Genomic DNA, 15334 nt, shown 5'->3' on the forward strand with positions numbered 1-15334 from the left:
TATCTCTCTAGCCCCTAGAATAAATACTTCTCTAATGGTCTTCCTAGACTCTTCCTGAAAGCCAGATCAAGCACAGCCACCTGCTTACAAGGGCTCCATCCCACCCATTTCTCCCATCATGTCATACAGGACAGACAGATGTCCATGCCGTTTGTATGAGTTATCACAATGCAATTCTAGTCTATGTTATTTTCAGGAAAGATAGTACCTTATGGTATATGGGATTGAGAAATAGAAGTTTCAAAAAAAATCTAAACCAAGAAAACCACAATAGAGCCAGCATTGCACAGTTGTTTTATACTTAGGTGCCAATGAATGGCATGGTACAACTTCGAAATAGCTTGGAGACACTCATTTCTCTTCCCTGCCTGATCTTGGATAAAGCTCCCTTCTCTCTTTAGATTGACCAGAAAAATCATACACAATGTCCAGCTACATGACTTCCTTTCTGTTGAGTTTTAAGTCCACCAAGGGCTGTTATTGGCACTGAGCAGGTCACCAGAAGTACTGTCTCATGTGCTAGCTGAGTCCGGAGGCCCACAGAGGAGCTTCAGAAAGTTTGTTTTCTTAGCAACACTGAGTTCTTGTCCTACTGGGAGGTCTTGCTATAGAATGAATCTTAGTTTTCCTGTTTGTTTTTATATTTCTTGACTCATGTCTCCACATCCACCTTTTCTCTCCTCTGTGTACCAACTCCATCTCAGCCACAGTGGCCTTCTTTCTCCTCCCCCTCCTGCCCTTCCTTGCTCTGACACCACAGTGGATGGTCTAGTATCTAGTTCCAGTTCTTGTCTGAGCTTCTGTTTTATTGCTATTGGTGGAGGGGGCAGAACACAGAGCCATGCGTTATGATATGGCATCTCTAAACGTATGCATCATTGCATTCAGCTATTGCCATTCCCCACCCCCACATTGAGCTTCTTCATCCCCTTCCTCCTGGTTCTCCTTCTCCAGTTAGTTCCCACATCTACACTCCTATCACATAAATTATTCTACTCTCTATTTCTTGCCCTCTTTAAAAACTCACCCCCCATAACTCTCTTTTCAATTTCACAGCTTCTGACGTACACATATAAACACACACACATGTATATACATCTTTTCCAACTACACATCTCACAGGGGACTAATGTGCAGGGTATATAAAGAGTCACCGGTTTTTAAATTTCTGCTGCACATTGCAACACCTGAGAACTCAACTATTACTGGTAACTAGGGGTGGTCCTGGAGATTCTAATATAACCAGTCTTGGGAACAGCAGAGGTACTGGGAATCTCAGAAGCTTCCACTGTGCAGCCAGAATTGAAAATCACTGCTCTGGTCACCATCCACCAGTGTCTAGGTTGAGGAAACAGGTTTCTCAACTTTGAAAAGACAGAATTTACAGTGTTGGGCTTACCTGTCGGTGAAGGGGTCACTTCTGCATCTGCATGAATGGGAAACAAATGGATTTAGGGAATAAAAGTTAAATTCCATGGAGAGAAAAATGTTATTTTTTTCTAATGTAGGCGTGTCTCCCTGGGAGAGCAGCATCGAATCTGGGAAAGGTACAGATAATAGGAAAAGCCGATGAAGTGTCACTGGACATCTGTTTTCAAAACAGTTGGACTTGGCATCCCTATATATCTTGCTAAAGGAGTGTTGCTCTTGTCAATTTAACAGGTCTAGAACAACTTAGGAGGCAAAACTCTGGGCCTTTTGGGCGTTTCTAGATTAGGTTACTGAGGTGGAAAGAGCCACTCTAAATGTAGGTAACACCATTGCATGGGCTGGGGTCCCAGATTGAATGGAAAGAAGCAAGTTCAGTGCCAGTATTCATCCCTCTCTACTTCCTAAATTCAATCCACTGTGACCAGCTCCCTCAAGCTCTGTCCTCCATGACTTCTCTGTCAGGGTGGATGGCACCTGAACCATGAATCAGAAACAAACCCCTCTTTTAGTAGTTCCTTCTGTCAGGTATTATGTTTCCAGCAATGGGAGAAGTAACTAACATGACCATTTTCAACAGTCACACCCCTGCTCTGATGGTAGCTTCTATCCATTATTAAGATTCCTCACAAAAAGAACCCATTATGGTAGACAGAATACCTGAGCAGATAACTCCAGCATCCTCATGGTGGCCACAATTGTGGTCTAACCAGGCAGAGCTGGAACACTGGCCAAAGTGGTTTTCCTTTCCTGAGCACTGAATGTTGTCCAGAAGGATGCTTCCAGAGCCTGGACCAAAGTAGGCACTTCCAGGAGCAGCAATGGCATGGCCACACCCCAGCTGTCTGCATACAACCTCAGCTTCATTCAGGTCCCACAGGTCATCACACACGGTGCCCCAGGCCCCCTGATGGAGGATCTCCACTCGTCCTGAGCACTGTCCAGAGCTGCCTGCCAACCGCAGCACTGGTCTTTCTTCTAAACGGAGGGAGATTCCAGTTTTGAGCATGGGGAGTTTTATGTAGAAAGTGACATTGGATAGAGTTCGGGAACTCTTATGGAAGAGTTAGGGGAAGGAGTGAGGGCCCCGAAGGGGATAGGATCTCCACAGGAAGACCAACGGAGTCAACTAATCTGACCCCTTGAAGGCTTTCAGAGACTAAACCACCAACCAAAGAGCACACATGGCCTGGAACTAAGCCCCTTATACATATGTAGCAGATGTGCAGCTCAATCTTCATGTGGGTCACCCAACAACTGGTGCAGGAGTGCCCCTAAAGCTGTTGCCTGTATGTGGATCCTATTCCCTTAAAGGGGCTGCCTTGTCTGCCCTCAGTGGGAGAGAAGGTACCTAGTACTGCAGAGACTTAATGTGTGAGAGTGGGGGGTACTCATGGAGCCTCTACCCTCTCAGAGGAGAAGGGGAGGAGGAATGGGGAAAGGAAGTGTATGATGGGGGGGAGGGCAGTGGGGTGGGTGGTTATACAGAAGAGTTTGGAGGGAGGAAAGGAAAGGGAGAAATGTTGTGATTGTATTATAATCCCCCAAATAAAAAAATAGAAGGAAGGAAAGAAGAGAGGGAGAATGGAAGGAAGGAAGCAAGGAGGGAAGGAAGGAAGGGAGAGAGGGAGGGAGAGAGAGAAGAAGGAAGAAAGGATGGAAGAAAGGAAGGAAGGAAGGGAGAGATTCTTAGTGGCTGTGTCATGGCCAAGGTCATCACAAGTGCAAACGCTTGAGGTTGTCTTGATTCCATATGAAGCCCAAGGGTTATAGAGTAAGACAGAAACTGGGGTTGAATCTCATTCTACTGCCCCTACATGACAATTACTTCACCTCTGTGAGCTGTTTCCTCATTTGTAAAGTCAGGCTTCTATCAAGTGTTTATCGTAGAGGTTCTCGGGATGAATCAGGGAAAGCACACATATAAGATACACAGAGCACGCCCAGATAGAAATTTCTTTCCTCAGAGACAAACAAACCCAAACTTCTACTTATCTGGTTTTCTGGCGTTCTTGAAGAATTATTGGAGTTCCTTCAGAGAGGACCTAAACATCAGCAATCTCACAACTGACACACAATGTTCCTTGCAGGGAACAAGGAATCTAGTTCTGCAGTGACTAGGTCAAGGCCAACAGGAGTACCCAGGCCTCCAGTCAGGGCGCACCTATGGTTTAAGGCATGCTACTTGTGAGTTGGGTCAACAGGTAAGGGGGGTAAAATCTCGAGGAGTGTTGTCTTCCACGTTTCAGAACTCTGGACAGTTCCTAAAGCTTGCTACAACAGATGCAGCCTGAAGACCCTTCGTAGAGCATGGTTTTCTATGGAAGCTGTCTGGCCTTTTATTACTGCCCTTTGTAGCCATTGTACAGGATGTACATTACCATCTGACTGTTGCTTGCTACCTGACCCTAATGGTGAGAAAATCTACCTCTTTGTGATGCTACCACTTCTAGCAGGTGGTGTGTGTGTGTGTGTGTGTGTGTGTGTGTGTGTGTGTGTGTGTGTGTGTGTGTGTGTGTGTGTGTGTGTGTGTGTGTGTGTGTTTTGGGGGTGTGGGTTAAAACTGAACCAGGCTTTTGTGTATAGGAGTGTCAAGTTAGAAATCGTTCTCTATTATTTCCCCAAGGTTACCTGAAGCTTCCTACCTGACTCCTTTCCGTCTTGTGGAATTGCATTGAAGAAAGCATAAAAGCCAGTGTTTGTTGTCATGTAGTCACTGCGGAACACAACTGTCAAGATGTCTGAGGAGGAGAAAAATACCACAGCTGATGGGGCACAGAACTTCCCCATGGAGAGTGATGGAATTCTGGGGCCATCGAAGATCTCAACTGAGTCATAGGGACATCCAAGGATATCTTCCAGGCTGTGGGGTGGAGTGGGAGGGACAAGACTGGATATCAGTGGCACAATACCAAATGCTCCATATCAATGTCCCAAAATGTGACAATCTCAGAACATGAGGTATTCATTAGTCTTTCTCAAATGCTTTACTAGGATTCTACTTTCTTTGCTTAGGTAGTATATGAAGTTTATTAATACAAATTTATCCTGAGTTTTAAAATCATAGTGATTCTGACCAGTCACAAAGATAATATACGTTAGGAATTTGTAGTTAATGTTTATTTGGATTTAAAGCAAGTCTGAAGTAACAGTATTTACGCAGTCATGATTGAACCATGATTCGGTGCCTGGCAGAGGCTGGTTTATCATGGAAGCTCCTGGTCTTGCTCTATTGCAGCGTGGTGTGTGCCTTGTCAGAGAAGAAAGACCTTGTGAAGATTTTGCTGGAGGAAAAGTTTTGGTGAAGAACTGGGGCTTTAACACCATACAGAGCTGAATCTTTTGTCAATGGGCAAGTTAATTACTCTCCATGGTCTCATTTTCCTCATATCTAATGAGGATGGTAAAGACATTTGTAGGCTATAATGATGCTAGAGCATGACATAGCCTAGAACCCAGGGTCTATAGAGATAGCTCAGTGGGTAAAGTGTTTAGTCTCCAGAACCCTTGTGAAAGTTCTGGTTATGGTGGCCTACCTACTTCAAGAGCTCAAGGCCAATGAGAAATCTCTCTTGGAAAAACAAGGTGAATGGTGCCTGAGAAATAACACCTGAAATGACCTTTGACCTCCACATGAACATAGGTGTAGAAGAAGCATACAGTCTGGGGTTTAGACACACAGTCAGCATTCTCAAACATCAGCTGTTACTTTCTGGCATGGCCGTGAGGAGGTGGCAGTAACTATGGGACATTGTCCTTTTTGTGTCAGAGGAAAGGCAATTCTATGTCATCTCCTTTCACTTTGGGAAACATTTAGAAAATGCATACCCATACCTGGAATAGTTGACCAACATGTCTAAGGAGTCTCTTAAAGTCTGTATAAAATATAGACAAGCAAAGGGCTATCCTGAAAGGACATATATTGGGGCTTAGTGTATAAGTTCAATGGTTTTGAATATTTAGGGAATATATTTTGTCATCTGAGAGGCTCTACCAGCAGCTGACTGAGACAGATGCAGATACTTACAGCCAACTATTGGACTGAGGTGGAGGACCACTATAGAAGAGTTAGGGGAAGGACTGAAGGAGCTGAAGGGGACTGCAACCCCATAGGAAGAACAGCAATATCAACCAACCCAGACCCCTCAGAGTTCCTAGAGACTAAGACACCAATCAACAAGCATACTTGGGCTGGTCCATGGGCCCTGCTACATATGTTGCAGAGGACTGCTTTGTCTGGCCTCAGTGGGAAAGGATGCACTTAATCCTGTAGAAACTTAATTCCCCAGGGAAGGGATGCTAGTGGGGTGAGGTTGGAGTGGATGGGGGCTCACTCTTTCAGAAGCAAAGGAGAGGGGCAATGGAGTGAAGAACTCATGGAGGGGGAACCAGGAAGTAAGGCAACATTTGGAATGTAAGTAAATAAAATAATTAGTAAAATAATAAATCCAGATAAGATTAAAAAATAAAAAATTAAAGACAAAATTCCAAAGCTGAGCTGTGTCGAAAACATTGACAAATGACTTACTACATTTTTCTAGCTAGAAGAGAACTCTTAGATTCCACTACAAAATTAATTCAGACTTGAACTCGGAAATGCTGTTGTGTTTTATGCTCCTGTGATTTTCTCTCACTAAAGAAAATGTCTTTACCACAGCCAAGAAAACAGCCAGTTATTTTATTCAGATTGAACCCTCTCTTAAAAACTAGTTTCTTACTTCAAATTCGGAATCATGAGTTCTATGCGAAAATTCTTCTCCACATGGATCTCCCAAACACATTGGATGTCTGTTGGATAGTTTTCTGGGTACTGTGGACTTGTAAATGAACCAGAGAGGCTGGAAATTACTCCTCCACAAGAGTTACTTCCTCCTGAAATAAGGAAAAGGATGTCATGGTGCAGTCACATGGTGTCATTGAGTGATCTTAGCGATGACCAGCTCACAGACACTGTGACAAACAAGTCAAGTGTGGTCAGGTGGCAGATGGCCTTGGTGAGCTGAAGTCATTCAATCTAATTCTGATGGCTCAAAAGTATCATCACGTGAGAACTCCCGGTCTTCCCCTCTGCTCCCACCATCTGCAAAGAGATACCCAACTTGTCTGCTATGCTTACTGTATCTCTCCTCTCCAAAGGGAAAGAATCTTTGCTTGCTGGGAGGAAGATAAGGCTCTGCATCATGAGAGACAGGAAAAGAACGTCACAGAGACACTGTCTAACTTTGAGAAGGTTTGTGAAGCAAGAGTGCAGAACAACTTCAGAGTCTGATAAGTCAGGGAAAGAAAGAGATCATGGGCATAGTTGATGGCCTATGACTGGGACCACCTCTCAGCACACAGTAAGCACTTTGCTAGGTCATGTTCACTTATTTTAACACAGTGTGTTCAGACTGGGACTTGTAGATTTGGGGATTTATGAAAGTTAAACTAGACAAAGATCTAGTTCTTCCACAGTCACTGTCAACTTAGCATGAAAAGACATAGCCCTACACAGGTATACTGGGCATCATGCTGCCTTAAAAAAGTAGATAACAAAATCATCCAGTTATATGGAGGGACTTTGAAAGCACAATACACTTCATCTGTACCTAATTTTTATGATGCTGCTTGATGTTTCTTCTTTTTCACCTCTATGACCACTTGTAATCCTCCCAGGCTCGCACAGGTTTCTGATCTTTCCTAAGATGGATCTGGGAGCTGATTCTAGGTATCCTACACTTCTGCCCCTTATTATATTCTGGGATGGGAAAAAGTTGGAATCAAATCCAAGGTACTGCACAAGTGCTCTCTACCACAGAGCCCATCCCCAGTCCTTTTTGTAGAGACAGAATCTTATGGGGTAGCCAAAGATGGCCTTGACCTCAAACCCTCCTGTTGGTACCTCTCGAGTAACCAGATGACAACTGTGTGCCACCATACTCCTCCCTCTGCTGATCACATCTATAGGTTATAACAATAGGGTCAAGACACGTATGTGTGATGGGAGATGAAAAACAGGTGTCTATCTTTGAGCATCCACTCCAGGGCTGTGCCTAGATAAGGCAGCCTTAGTGTGAGTCAGATGGACTGCAGAACCACATCTACTAACTTATTGACTTCTTGTCTACTTTGTCCTGAGAAGATCCACGGCCTTCCTTTCTCTCATGTTTCTCCTAATACATAGTCACCATTTACAGAGTGGCAGCAGAGGAATAAGTCCCTCACCCACATGCCAGGGGCTCTGTTGTGCTACATCCTTGGCCCTTGCCTGGAATCTGCCGACATGGAGTTACCATTGTCATAAAAAAGTGACTACCTGTTAGTGGATCCTGAGAAGTTGGAGGAGGACCTGGAAGGAAAAAAAGAAGACAATAATGACATCCGGGGGGAAATCTTTAGTCTCATCTACAAGCTAGTGCATGGTGAGTGGTTTCCTTCAATGTATTTGGTGCTAACTTAGAAGAGTCTGGAGCTGCTAAGTGAACATTTTCTACAATTCTATGGCAGATCAAAGCCAACCAGTAATACTTGGACATGCCTCTTATCATCACTTATCACCAGATGAGGACTAGGGTCCCTCCCTTGAACCTGAGTAGGCTCTGTAATTGCTTTGAATAGGATATGGTAGAAGCCATGCTATGTCTTAAGGAACTATTGACATACTTCCTGCTTCTGGGCCCGAGGCTTAATTCTACAGCCTCGTATCATCCTACCCCTGGAAGAGGCTGGATGGAGAGGCCCGAGACTCCCTGGAAAGGAAGAGGGCTCACCTTTGCAGCTGCATTCATGAAGGCACCGATGATGTATATGAAGCTATCCTGAGCTCTCCAAGCCATAATCCAGGTAAATAACACCGAGACCCTAGCTTGATTGTCTGAAGAGCAGAAGACTCTCCCAGCTGAGCCTTGCCCAAAGTCCTAACACATAAAACCATGGCGTGTAACTGTCTTAAACCACTAGATTTTGAGGCCACAATAAATAACCAGAATGGATCCTTCATTTCTTTATCACCCATACAATTCCTGCTAAATGAGAAAACTACAGACAACACTTTACTGAATAACTGCTGTTGGAGATTTAGCTCAGTGGTAGAGTGCTTGCCTGGCAAGCACAATGCCTTGTGTTCAGTCCTCTGGTCTGAGAAATTTGAAAAATTCTCCCTATCCTTGACCTTAATCATGACCTTGTGGCTTTAGACAGCACTTCTCAGTAACACATAAGGTGCCCTTGCCTTGGACACCCAGCACTCATTAAGGTCTCCTCCAGGCAAATGCCAAAAGAGGTGCTTCTTTTAATGACCTGTGACTTGCGTGCTCTCTGCAACTTACCTTTGGAAAGGATAAATTCCAACTTTCCCTCAAGATAAATCTTACAAGCTTTCTCTCCTACTGGAGAGAATGTGAGAGGTCCTGGGAGGGCAGGGAAAGGAAGAGATACTTTCTCTAAGCTGTCCCTGATAGAGATAGTGTGGGGCAGGCTTTGGATCTCCCTTATCCTCAACAACAGGGATTAAGTAATTAATGTATCAAGAGTCCTTGCTTCATAGCTATCAATGTTTTGGGCAGAGCTTGCAATGAAAAGAAATATGTTTTCTTCCACCTCCAATGTCATTCTAGAATTTACAGTATTAGTCTGATTTTCCTAATACCTGAGTGTATGTATGTATGTATATATATATACATATATATGTCATATATAAATATAAATATATTTAAAAACTTGATTCTCCCATTAATTTGCTTAATGATCAAAATTGCTTAACCTTGCTTAAATATTCCTTCTGAAAACATAGAATGTGTGTCTTTTAAGAAATTTTCTTGGTGCCAAGCAATAACCTGAACAAACTGTCCCCCCATCTTTACTATAGCGTAGTCTGATCTGGGTGTCCTGGGCCTATGTGTGTACGGCAAATATTTGAGGTCAAGTGTACTGGCAGTTTGGCCATATCCCTTGGATAGCTGAAAAGTGCTTGGCTAACTTTCTGTGTGTCTGTTTATCTGGAAAACATAAGTGATCAAAATATCATCCTAGAGGAAATTAAGAGCTGGAGGAGGTCCCTGATTTATAAAGGTTTGACATGTGACTTTTCATGAAGGAGAAATTTTGCTTCAAATTTTGAATTTCAATGTTTTCCGCAGGTCACACATGTGATCTGATCCTCCCTTCAGATGCTGGACCTCAGCAGTGAGCTCCCAGGCACCACAGATAGCGAGAATGCAGGATGGGTGCTCTCTGTATGAGGTTGCTGAACCAAAACATTCAGAAGCTTAGCTATGTGGGGTGCATTCTCTGACTTACAGTGGCTTTACAGAGGGCTTTGGAGATAGAACTCCATCATAAGTTGAGAAATGTCCATCTATACATGTATGAAGAGCTCAGGATGCCTGGCTCTTAGCATTTTTTTAAAAGGGTATTTGGTACTGTTTCCACAGTTTTTTCCTGAGTGGGAAGTTTCCTTAACTAGGAGAGCAGTGGACATACCTGGTGGCATAGGTGGAGGAGGGGCATCTGAATCTGTATACAGAAAGAAAAGCAACAGGTCATTCTTTTTTATGAACTCAAAGGATGGAAGTTGATGTGACAAGAGGGAGATGGTGAATAAGAGGGACAGACTCATGACCTTTCTGGGTACAGACACCAGTTCCTAGAACCAACAATTGGGCCCCCTCATCGAATATGACTTCTTGACTTAGAATACTTAGCCCAGCCACTAGGTAGGCTGTGTATCACGGTGGGCAGAGCTAAGTTACTCATGTTACTCCTGTGCAGAATTTCTGGGAGACTCTTAAAAGTGCAGGCTCCTGAGTTCCTTCCCAAACCTACTCAGTGATAGTTTCTTAAAGGAGAGACTCTGGAACCTTTATTATAATGCCCCAGAGTGGTGCCCTTAGATATCTTAGACCTCCCATAACTACCAAGAGCTACTCATGACAAGGTAGGTGTCTGCACCCAGGACTTGGTCTTTAAGGGTTGTTTAAAGAATCAAATGGGTGGATGTAAAATTTCACACATAAAAGGTAGTCTCAAAATTCCTTCAGTTGCATAGGAAGAGAATAAATACCTGAGCAGATAACACCAGCATCCTCATGGTGGCCACAGTTGTGTTCAGACCATCCCGAATGTGGACACTGGCTGAGGTAATGTTCCAGTCCGGAACACTGAAGATTGTCTAGGAAGATGTCTCCTGAGCCTGGGCCAAAGTAAGCCCCACCAAGACTAGAAACAGCCTGCCCACATTCTAGCTGGCGGCATACAACCTCAGCTTCATTTGAACCCCACAGGTCATCACATATGGTGCCCCAGACTCCCTGGTGGAGGATTTCCACTCGTCCTGAGCACCGACTGGAGCCACCCACTAGGCGAAGTTCTGGCCAGTCTCCTGCAGAGAGAGAGAGAGAGATATGAGTTCCCACACCCAATACCTTCACCTGGAATCCTGCAGTACTGTCCTTGGGTGTTCATTAATCCTCACGTTTACCATGGATTTCTGAGTGCAGGGGTTGCAGCAAATTTTGTTTCACTAGACTTTTTTGTTTCCTGTGTTAGCCATGGATTGTTTAGCCATAGACTCTTAGGGAACCTGAGTCTAATCACTTGGGAAATATAAACACTGTACAATGTACTGTTCCACACTCTGATAAATACAACAAAAGCAAAGACAGGATGTTAGAGGATAATGACAGAGAGGAGATCCTGGCAGACACCCTTTAGAAATGTGAAAAGGAGCTAGTGAGTAGAAGAGCCAAAACAAACAAACAAACAAACAAACAAACAAACAAACAAACTTTTGGACCAGAGAGAAGATTACAGGCAAGAAGCCCTAAGGAGCCATGTCACTTCATAATAGACCTTTTCTCTTGGTGTTATGCAAGTGAGGAAAATGACCAAACATTTAGCCTATTTTTAGGTAACATGTGACTACTTTGCAAATGATGGATACACATGTGAACACACATGCATAGACACAGAACACATCACATTTGAAAAAGCAAAAAGAATCCCAGACAGACTTTCCCGGGGCATTCCATAACAGTTTTTGCAGTCTGAGGAAAGCGTGAACTCAGCGGTAAAAGACCAAACAGCCCAAAGATAAAGCCAAAGGCAGCCGATATTTAAGTCCCACCTATAAAAGACACCACTGACCTGGAACATGGGACAGAGGTTTTTCAGCATCTATAAGTAAGAAAAACAAATAGATCGATATTTGGAAGAACTCCAGGCTTTAATAACAGAAGATAAAGTTTAATTATATTCTTATTTGTATTGATTAATCTATCCTCAATCCCTTTAAAGAACAGGATACCAGAAAAACCAAATTTATCAATAGGTCTAAAATAAGCTTCTCTCTGGGGTGTAGGTTTATTACAGCAAAGTGAGAAAATGGACAGATATAGAAGGTTGTGGTTTGAATAGTGTCTGCTCCCAGGAGCCCGAGCCTATTTACTGGAGAAATAGATACATTAGTAACATGTATTATTCAGTGTGGGCAGCTCCGTGCACTGCAAGCACATTCTATTGACAGTGACTGATTCTTTGTAGTCACATCTGCAGTTGTAGCTGTTTGTTTAAAGACATGGCATTGTCAGACATAGCTAGCAGTGGACATCCCAGAGGGAACCTATTTACTCCCAACTACTCATGCATAAACCAGGGTATTTAAAAAAGATGACACTGGCAATTAAAATTAGTCACTTCTCAGAGTTATGACTAAGGAGAATAGTGAGGTGTGTATTTTTCTGTTGAATAGTAAACCAGGGCTTTGTCAAAGACATCTTTGCAGTCAAAGAGTCATCAGCCTTCTAGTTTCTTAAGTTAAGAGACTGGGACTCTGATGTTGCACAAATACAGTCTGGAAGTTCACTGCAGCTCTGAGAGCCAGTCCCATGTGGCCCTGGCCTTCCTGCAGCAGGCTACTACCTCTGTATTCAGACACATTCTTTGCACATTTCAGGAAAGCACACATTGCTAATGATTACTGCCAAATGAGAAACTTAAACAGAGTACCTGAGCAGATGACACCAGCATCTTCATGGTGGCCACAGTTGTGATCTGACCAGCCAGAATGGGCACACTGACCCAGGAAGTGCTCCACCCCAGCACATTGGAGGTTATCTAGGAAGATATCTCCCGAGCCAGGGCCAAAGTAGGCCTTGCCAAGGGCAGACACAGCCTGACCACACCCCAGCTGTCTGCACACGACCTCAGCTTCATTCAGGTCCCACAGGTCATCACACACAGTCCCCCAGACTCCCTGGTAGAGGATCTCCACACGCCCTGAGCAGCGATTGGAGCCACCCACTAGCCGCAGCTCTGGCCAGTCCCCTGCAGACAGAGACCTAGTGACTGTTGTCATCTGGGAGCATGACACCTTTCCATGAGATGTTTGAGCTGCCTTCTCCTATATTCTATTAGATAAAGAAAACCTACTAGAGTCAGCCAACTAGTCAACCCCAGATGGAGTGTGACAAGTCATGGGGGTTGTCAATAGCATCTAAGGTGTACAAAATCCACTAATTACTAACTGTTATGTGAGAAACATGCACAAATCTATTTGGACTAAATGCAGAAAAAATGAAACTTGTACAAAACTTTGTTATTTTTATGAGACATTTTCTAGTGTCACTTTTATGGTAGCTCGAGTTTGTGCAGCAGGGTGTTGGCATGCCAACCTTATCTGTTAAGGAACTGAAAGTAGAAAAATCAAAAGAGATTCCCCTGAACTCTACTTGTGGCAAACAACGTGTCTATCTATTCAAGGCTTCTGTACCCCATGCTTCAGAAGTGCCTTATTCTTTTTCTGTGGTCTAGTTCATTGTTCTGAGGCTCTGCCCATCTTGGAAAAATAAATTAGCGACTGAGATGGGGAGGCTAACTATACCTGAGTCAGGCACGGGAAGAGGTGAGACATTCCCATTAGGAGTATGTGTAGGCTGTGCAGGCTTTGAGAATTCTGAAAGGCACAAAATCAAAACCAAACAATAATAATAGCAATAACAACAGAACAACCTGTTTATTCAGGGTGTGAGAGCTGGAAGACTGTAGGGATTTGCAATGATCCTAAGTCCTAGGGTAGAGTCAGTTGGTCCATTTGCAAGCAAATAGGCTGTATGTAGTTCTAGTATTTCACACATGAAGCAGGTACAGAAAGTATCGATATGGGTTCTGAGAGAAAGAGATACTTGGTACTCAAATGGGTGCCTTCTGGGACTTACGTGGTCTTTCTGTTACCATCTTGGAAGTTGCTGTGGGTATAGCTGTGAAGACAAGATGAAAGTAGACTTAGGAAGTCAAGGGCACCATACTTAGATCACTCTTCATTGAACACCCAGGTCCTCCTTGATTCCTTCACCTTCTCACTTCTAAAATAAATAATATCCTAAGCTACCCATTTCTTCACATGGGTCTCATGCTGCCCAGAAGTATGGAAACCAACTGAAATGACAGACCCCTCTGCCTCTTCTCCAAAATATAACTTAATTTGTGCTAAAATGCAAACACTCATACATTGTTTTCCTGGAAGGGACCCTCCCCCATTTTCTGACTTGCTTTTTGTGATTGTTAGTCTTAATTTCAACTCAATGTCCATTGTAGAGCTATTTCTGCCTCTTCAGTTAGTTTTGTTTCCATGATCTCTTTACCAGCATGTTAGTTACTGGTTTATAAGAAGGCATATATATATATGGCTGGAGAGATGGCTGAGTGGTTAAAAGCAGTGGTTTTTCTTCCAGAAAACCCAAGTTCAATTCCCAGCACCCACAGAGTAGCTGACTACAGTCTGTAACTCAGCTCCAAATGATTTGACACCCTCACACAGACATGCATGCAGGCAAAACATCAATATACATAAAACAAAAAATCCTTTTTTCAAAGAAGTATATATGTGATTTTCATAAGTTGATTTGATATGTGCCACTTCGCTAAAGGTCTTGAAAATTTCTAGAAGTTTCCTGTTGGCACTTTTGGAACCTCATGTTTGATGTCAATCATCTGCGAGTAGGAATAATTTGACTTCTTCCTTCCCTATTTGTATCCTTGGAATCCCTTTCTCTTGTCTTATTTCTCTAGCTAGTGCTTCAATAATAGTGGACATCCCTGTCAGGAGCCATCATAGGACACTAGCAGGTGATCTTGGTCTGCTTTGGATTAATAAATAATCCACACAGATTTGCTCCTATAGGCAAGGCCCAGGAGAAAATCATTTTAGGAAAGATTCCTGCTATTAATAATCTTTTCTGTTATTATTACACATATGAAAATCACTAGGTATCAGCACACACTTTTGAGCAGATCTCTGCAGAACAACGAAGATGTACTGTCTATTAGTGATGCTATATAGACAAAAATATAACTTCTTAATTCTTAATGATGGTCCTATAAGAATTCTTAAAATTATAACAGTATTTATTAAACTCTTTTATAATGGGACTGCTATTAAGTCCTTTCTGATAGTCAAGACTGCAAAATGAGAACTCTATCAGTCTCCCATGTGTCACCAGTTAATTGTTTCTAGATAGTAACCAGACTTTCTACTACTCAGAGCACATTCCAAGAGGTTGTAAAACCATTAATAAAAGGTCATAAAAAGGGAACTATGATTTATTACAGGTGCTAGGGCAGAAGATCAAATATTGACTGGGTTTATCTATAAAAAACTTCATTAATAACTTAGTTACATTTTTAACTCTCCTTGAACTTGTGAAGCTATGACAGATGACAAATGTTTAGACAAATAATTACTTCTAAAGGATGTGCATGTTTACAACATTCTCTGTTGTAAACTTCTTATTTGATTTATGATTTAAATTTGTGTGTAAACTTGTGGTGAAAGATGTATAAGTGCTGAGGACAAAGAGAAGAAGCTCGTGAATTTCCCTTGCCCCACTTAGGATTTTCCCATTTGCCCTCTTTTTGGAGAGCGTTCATAGGA

At 42.9% G+C, this 15334-nt stretch overlaps 1 protein-coding gene across 1 annotated transcript in view; it reads right to left on the bottom strand.

Annotated features, from left to right (window-relative positions):
- The window catches only part of LOC116893115 (deleted in malignant brain tumors 1 protein-like), a 125592-nt gene that overhangs the window by 54707 nt on the left and 55551 nt on the right, over positions 1-15334 (bottom strand). Inside the window, exons 14-24 of the mRNA XM_032895053.1 lie at positions 13620-13661; positions 13286-13357; positions 12412-12729; positions 11551-11580; positions 10469-10786; positions 9889-9921; positions 7724-7756; positions 6147-6300; positions 4074-4291; positions 2089-2406; positions 1400-1426 (exon numbers count right to left, since the gene is read on the bottom strand). Of these exons, the coding sequence (XP_032750944.1) occupies positions 1400-1426; positions 2089-2406; positions 4074-4291; positions 6147-6300; positions 7724-7756; positions 9889-9921; positions 10469-10786; positions 11551-11580; positions 12412-12729; positions 13286-13357; positions 13620-13661 (1563 nt within the window). The remainder of the gene's footprint in view (positions 1-1399; positions 1427-2088; positions 2407-4073; positions 4292-6146; positions 6301-7723; positions 7757-9888; positions 9922-10468; positions 10787-11550; positions 11581-12411; positions 12730-13285; positions 13358-13619; positions 13662-15334) is intronic.

The sequence above is a fragment of the Rattus rattus genome, chromosome 2, assembly GCF_011064425.1.
Source record: "Rattus rattus isolate New Zealand chromosome 2, Rrattus_CSIRO_v1, whole genome shotgun sequence".
In the NCBI taxonomy this organism is placed as follows: domain Eukaryota; kingdom Metazoa; phylum Chordata; class Mammalia; order Rodentia; family Muridae; genus Rattus; species Rattus rattus.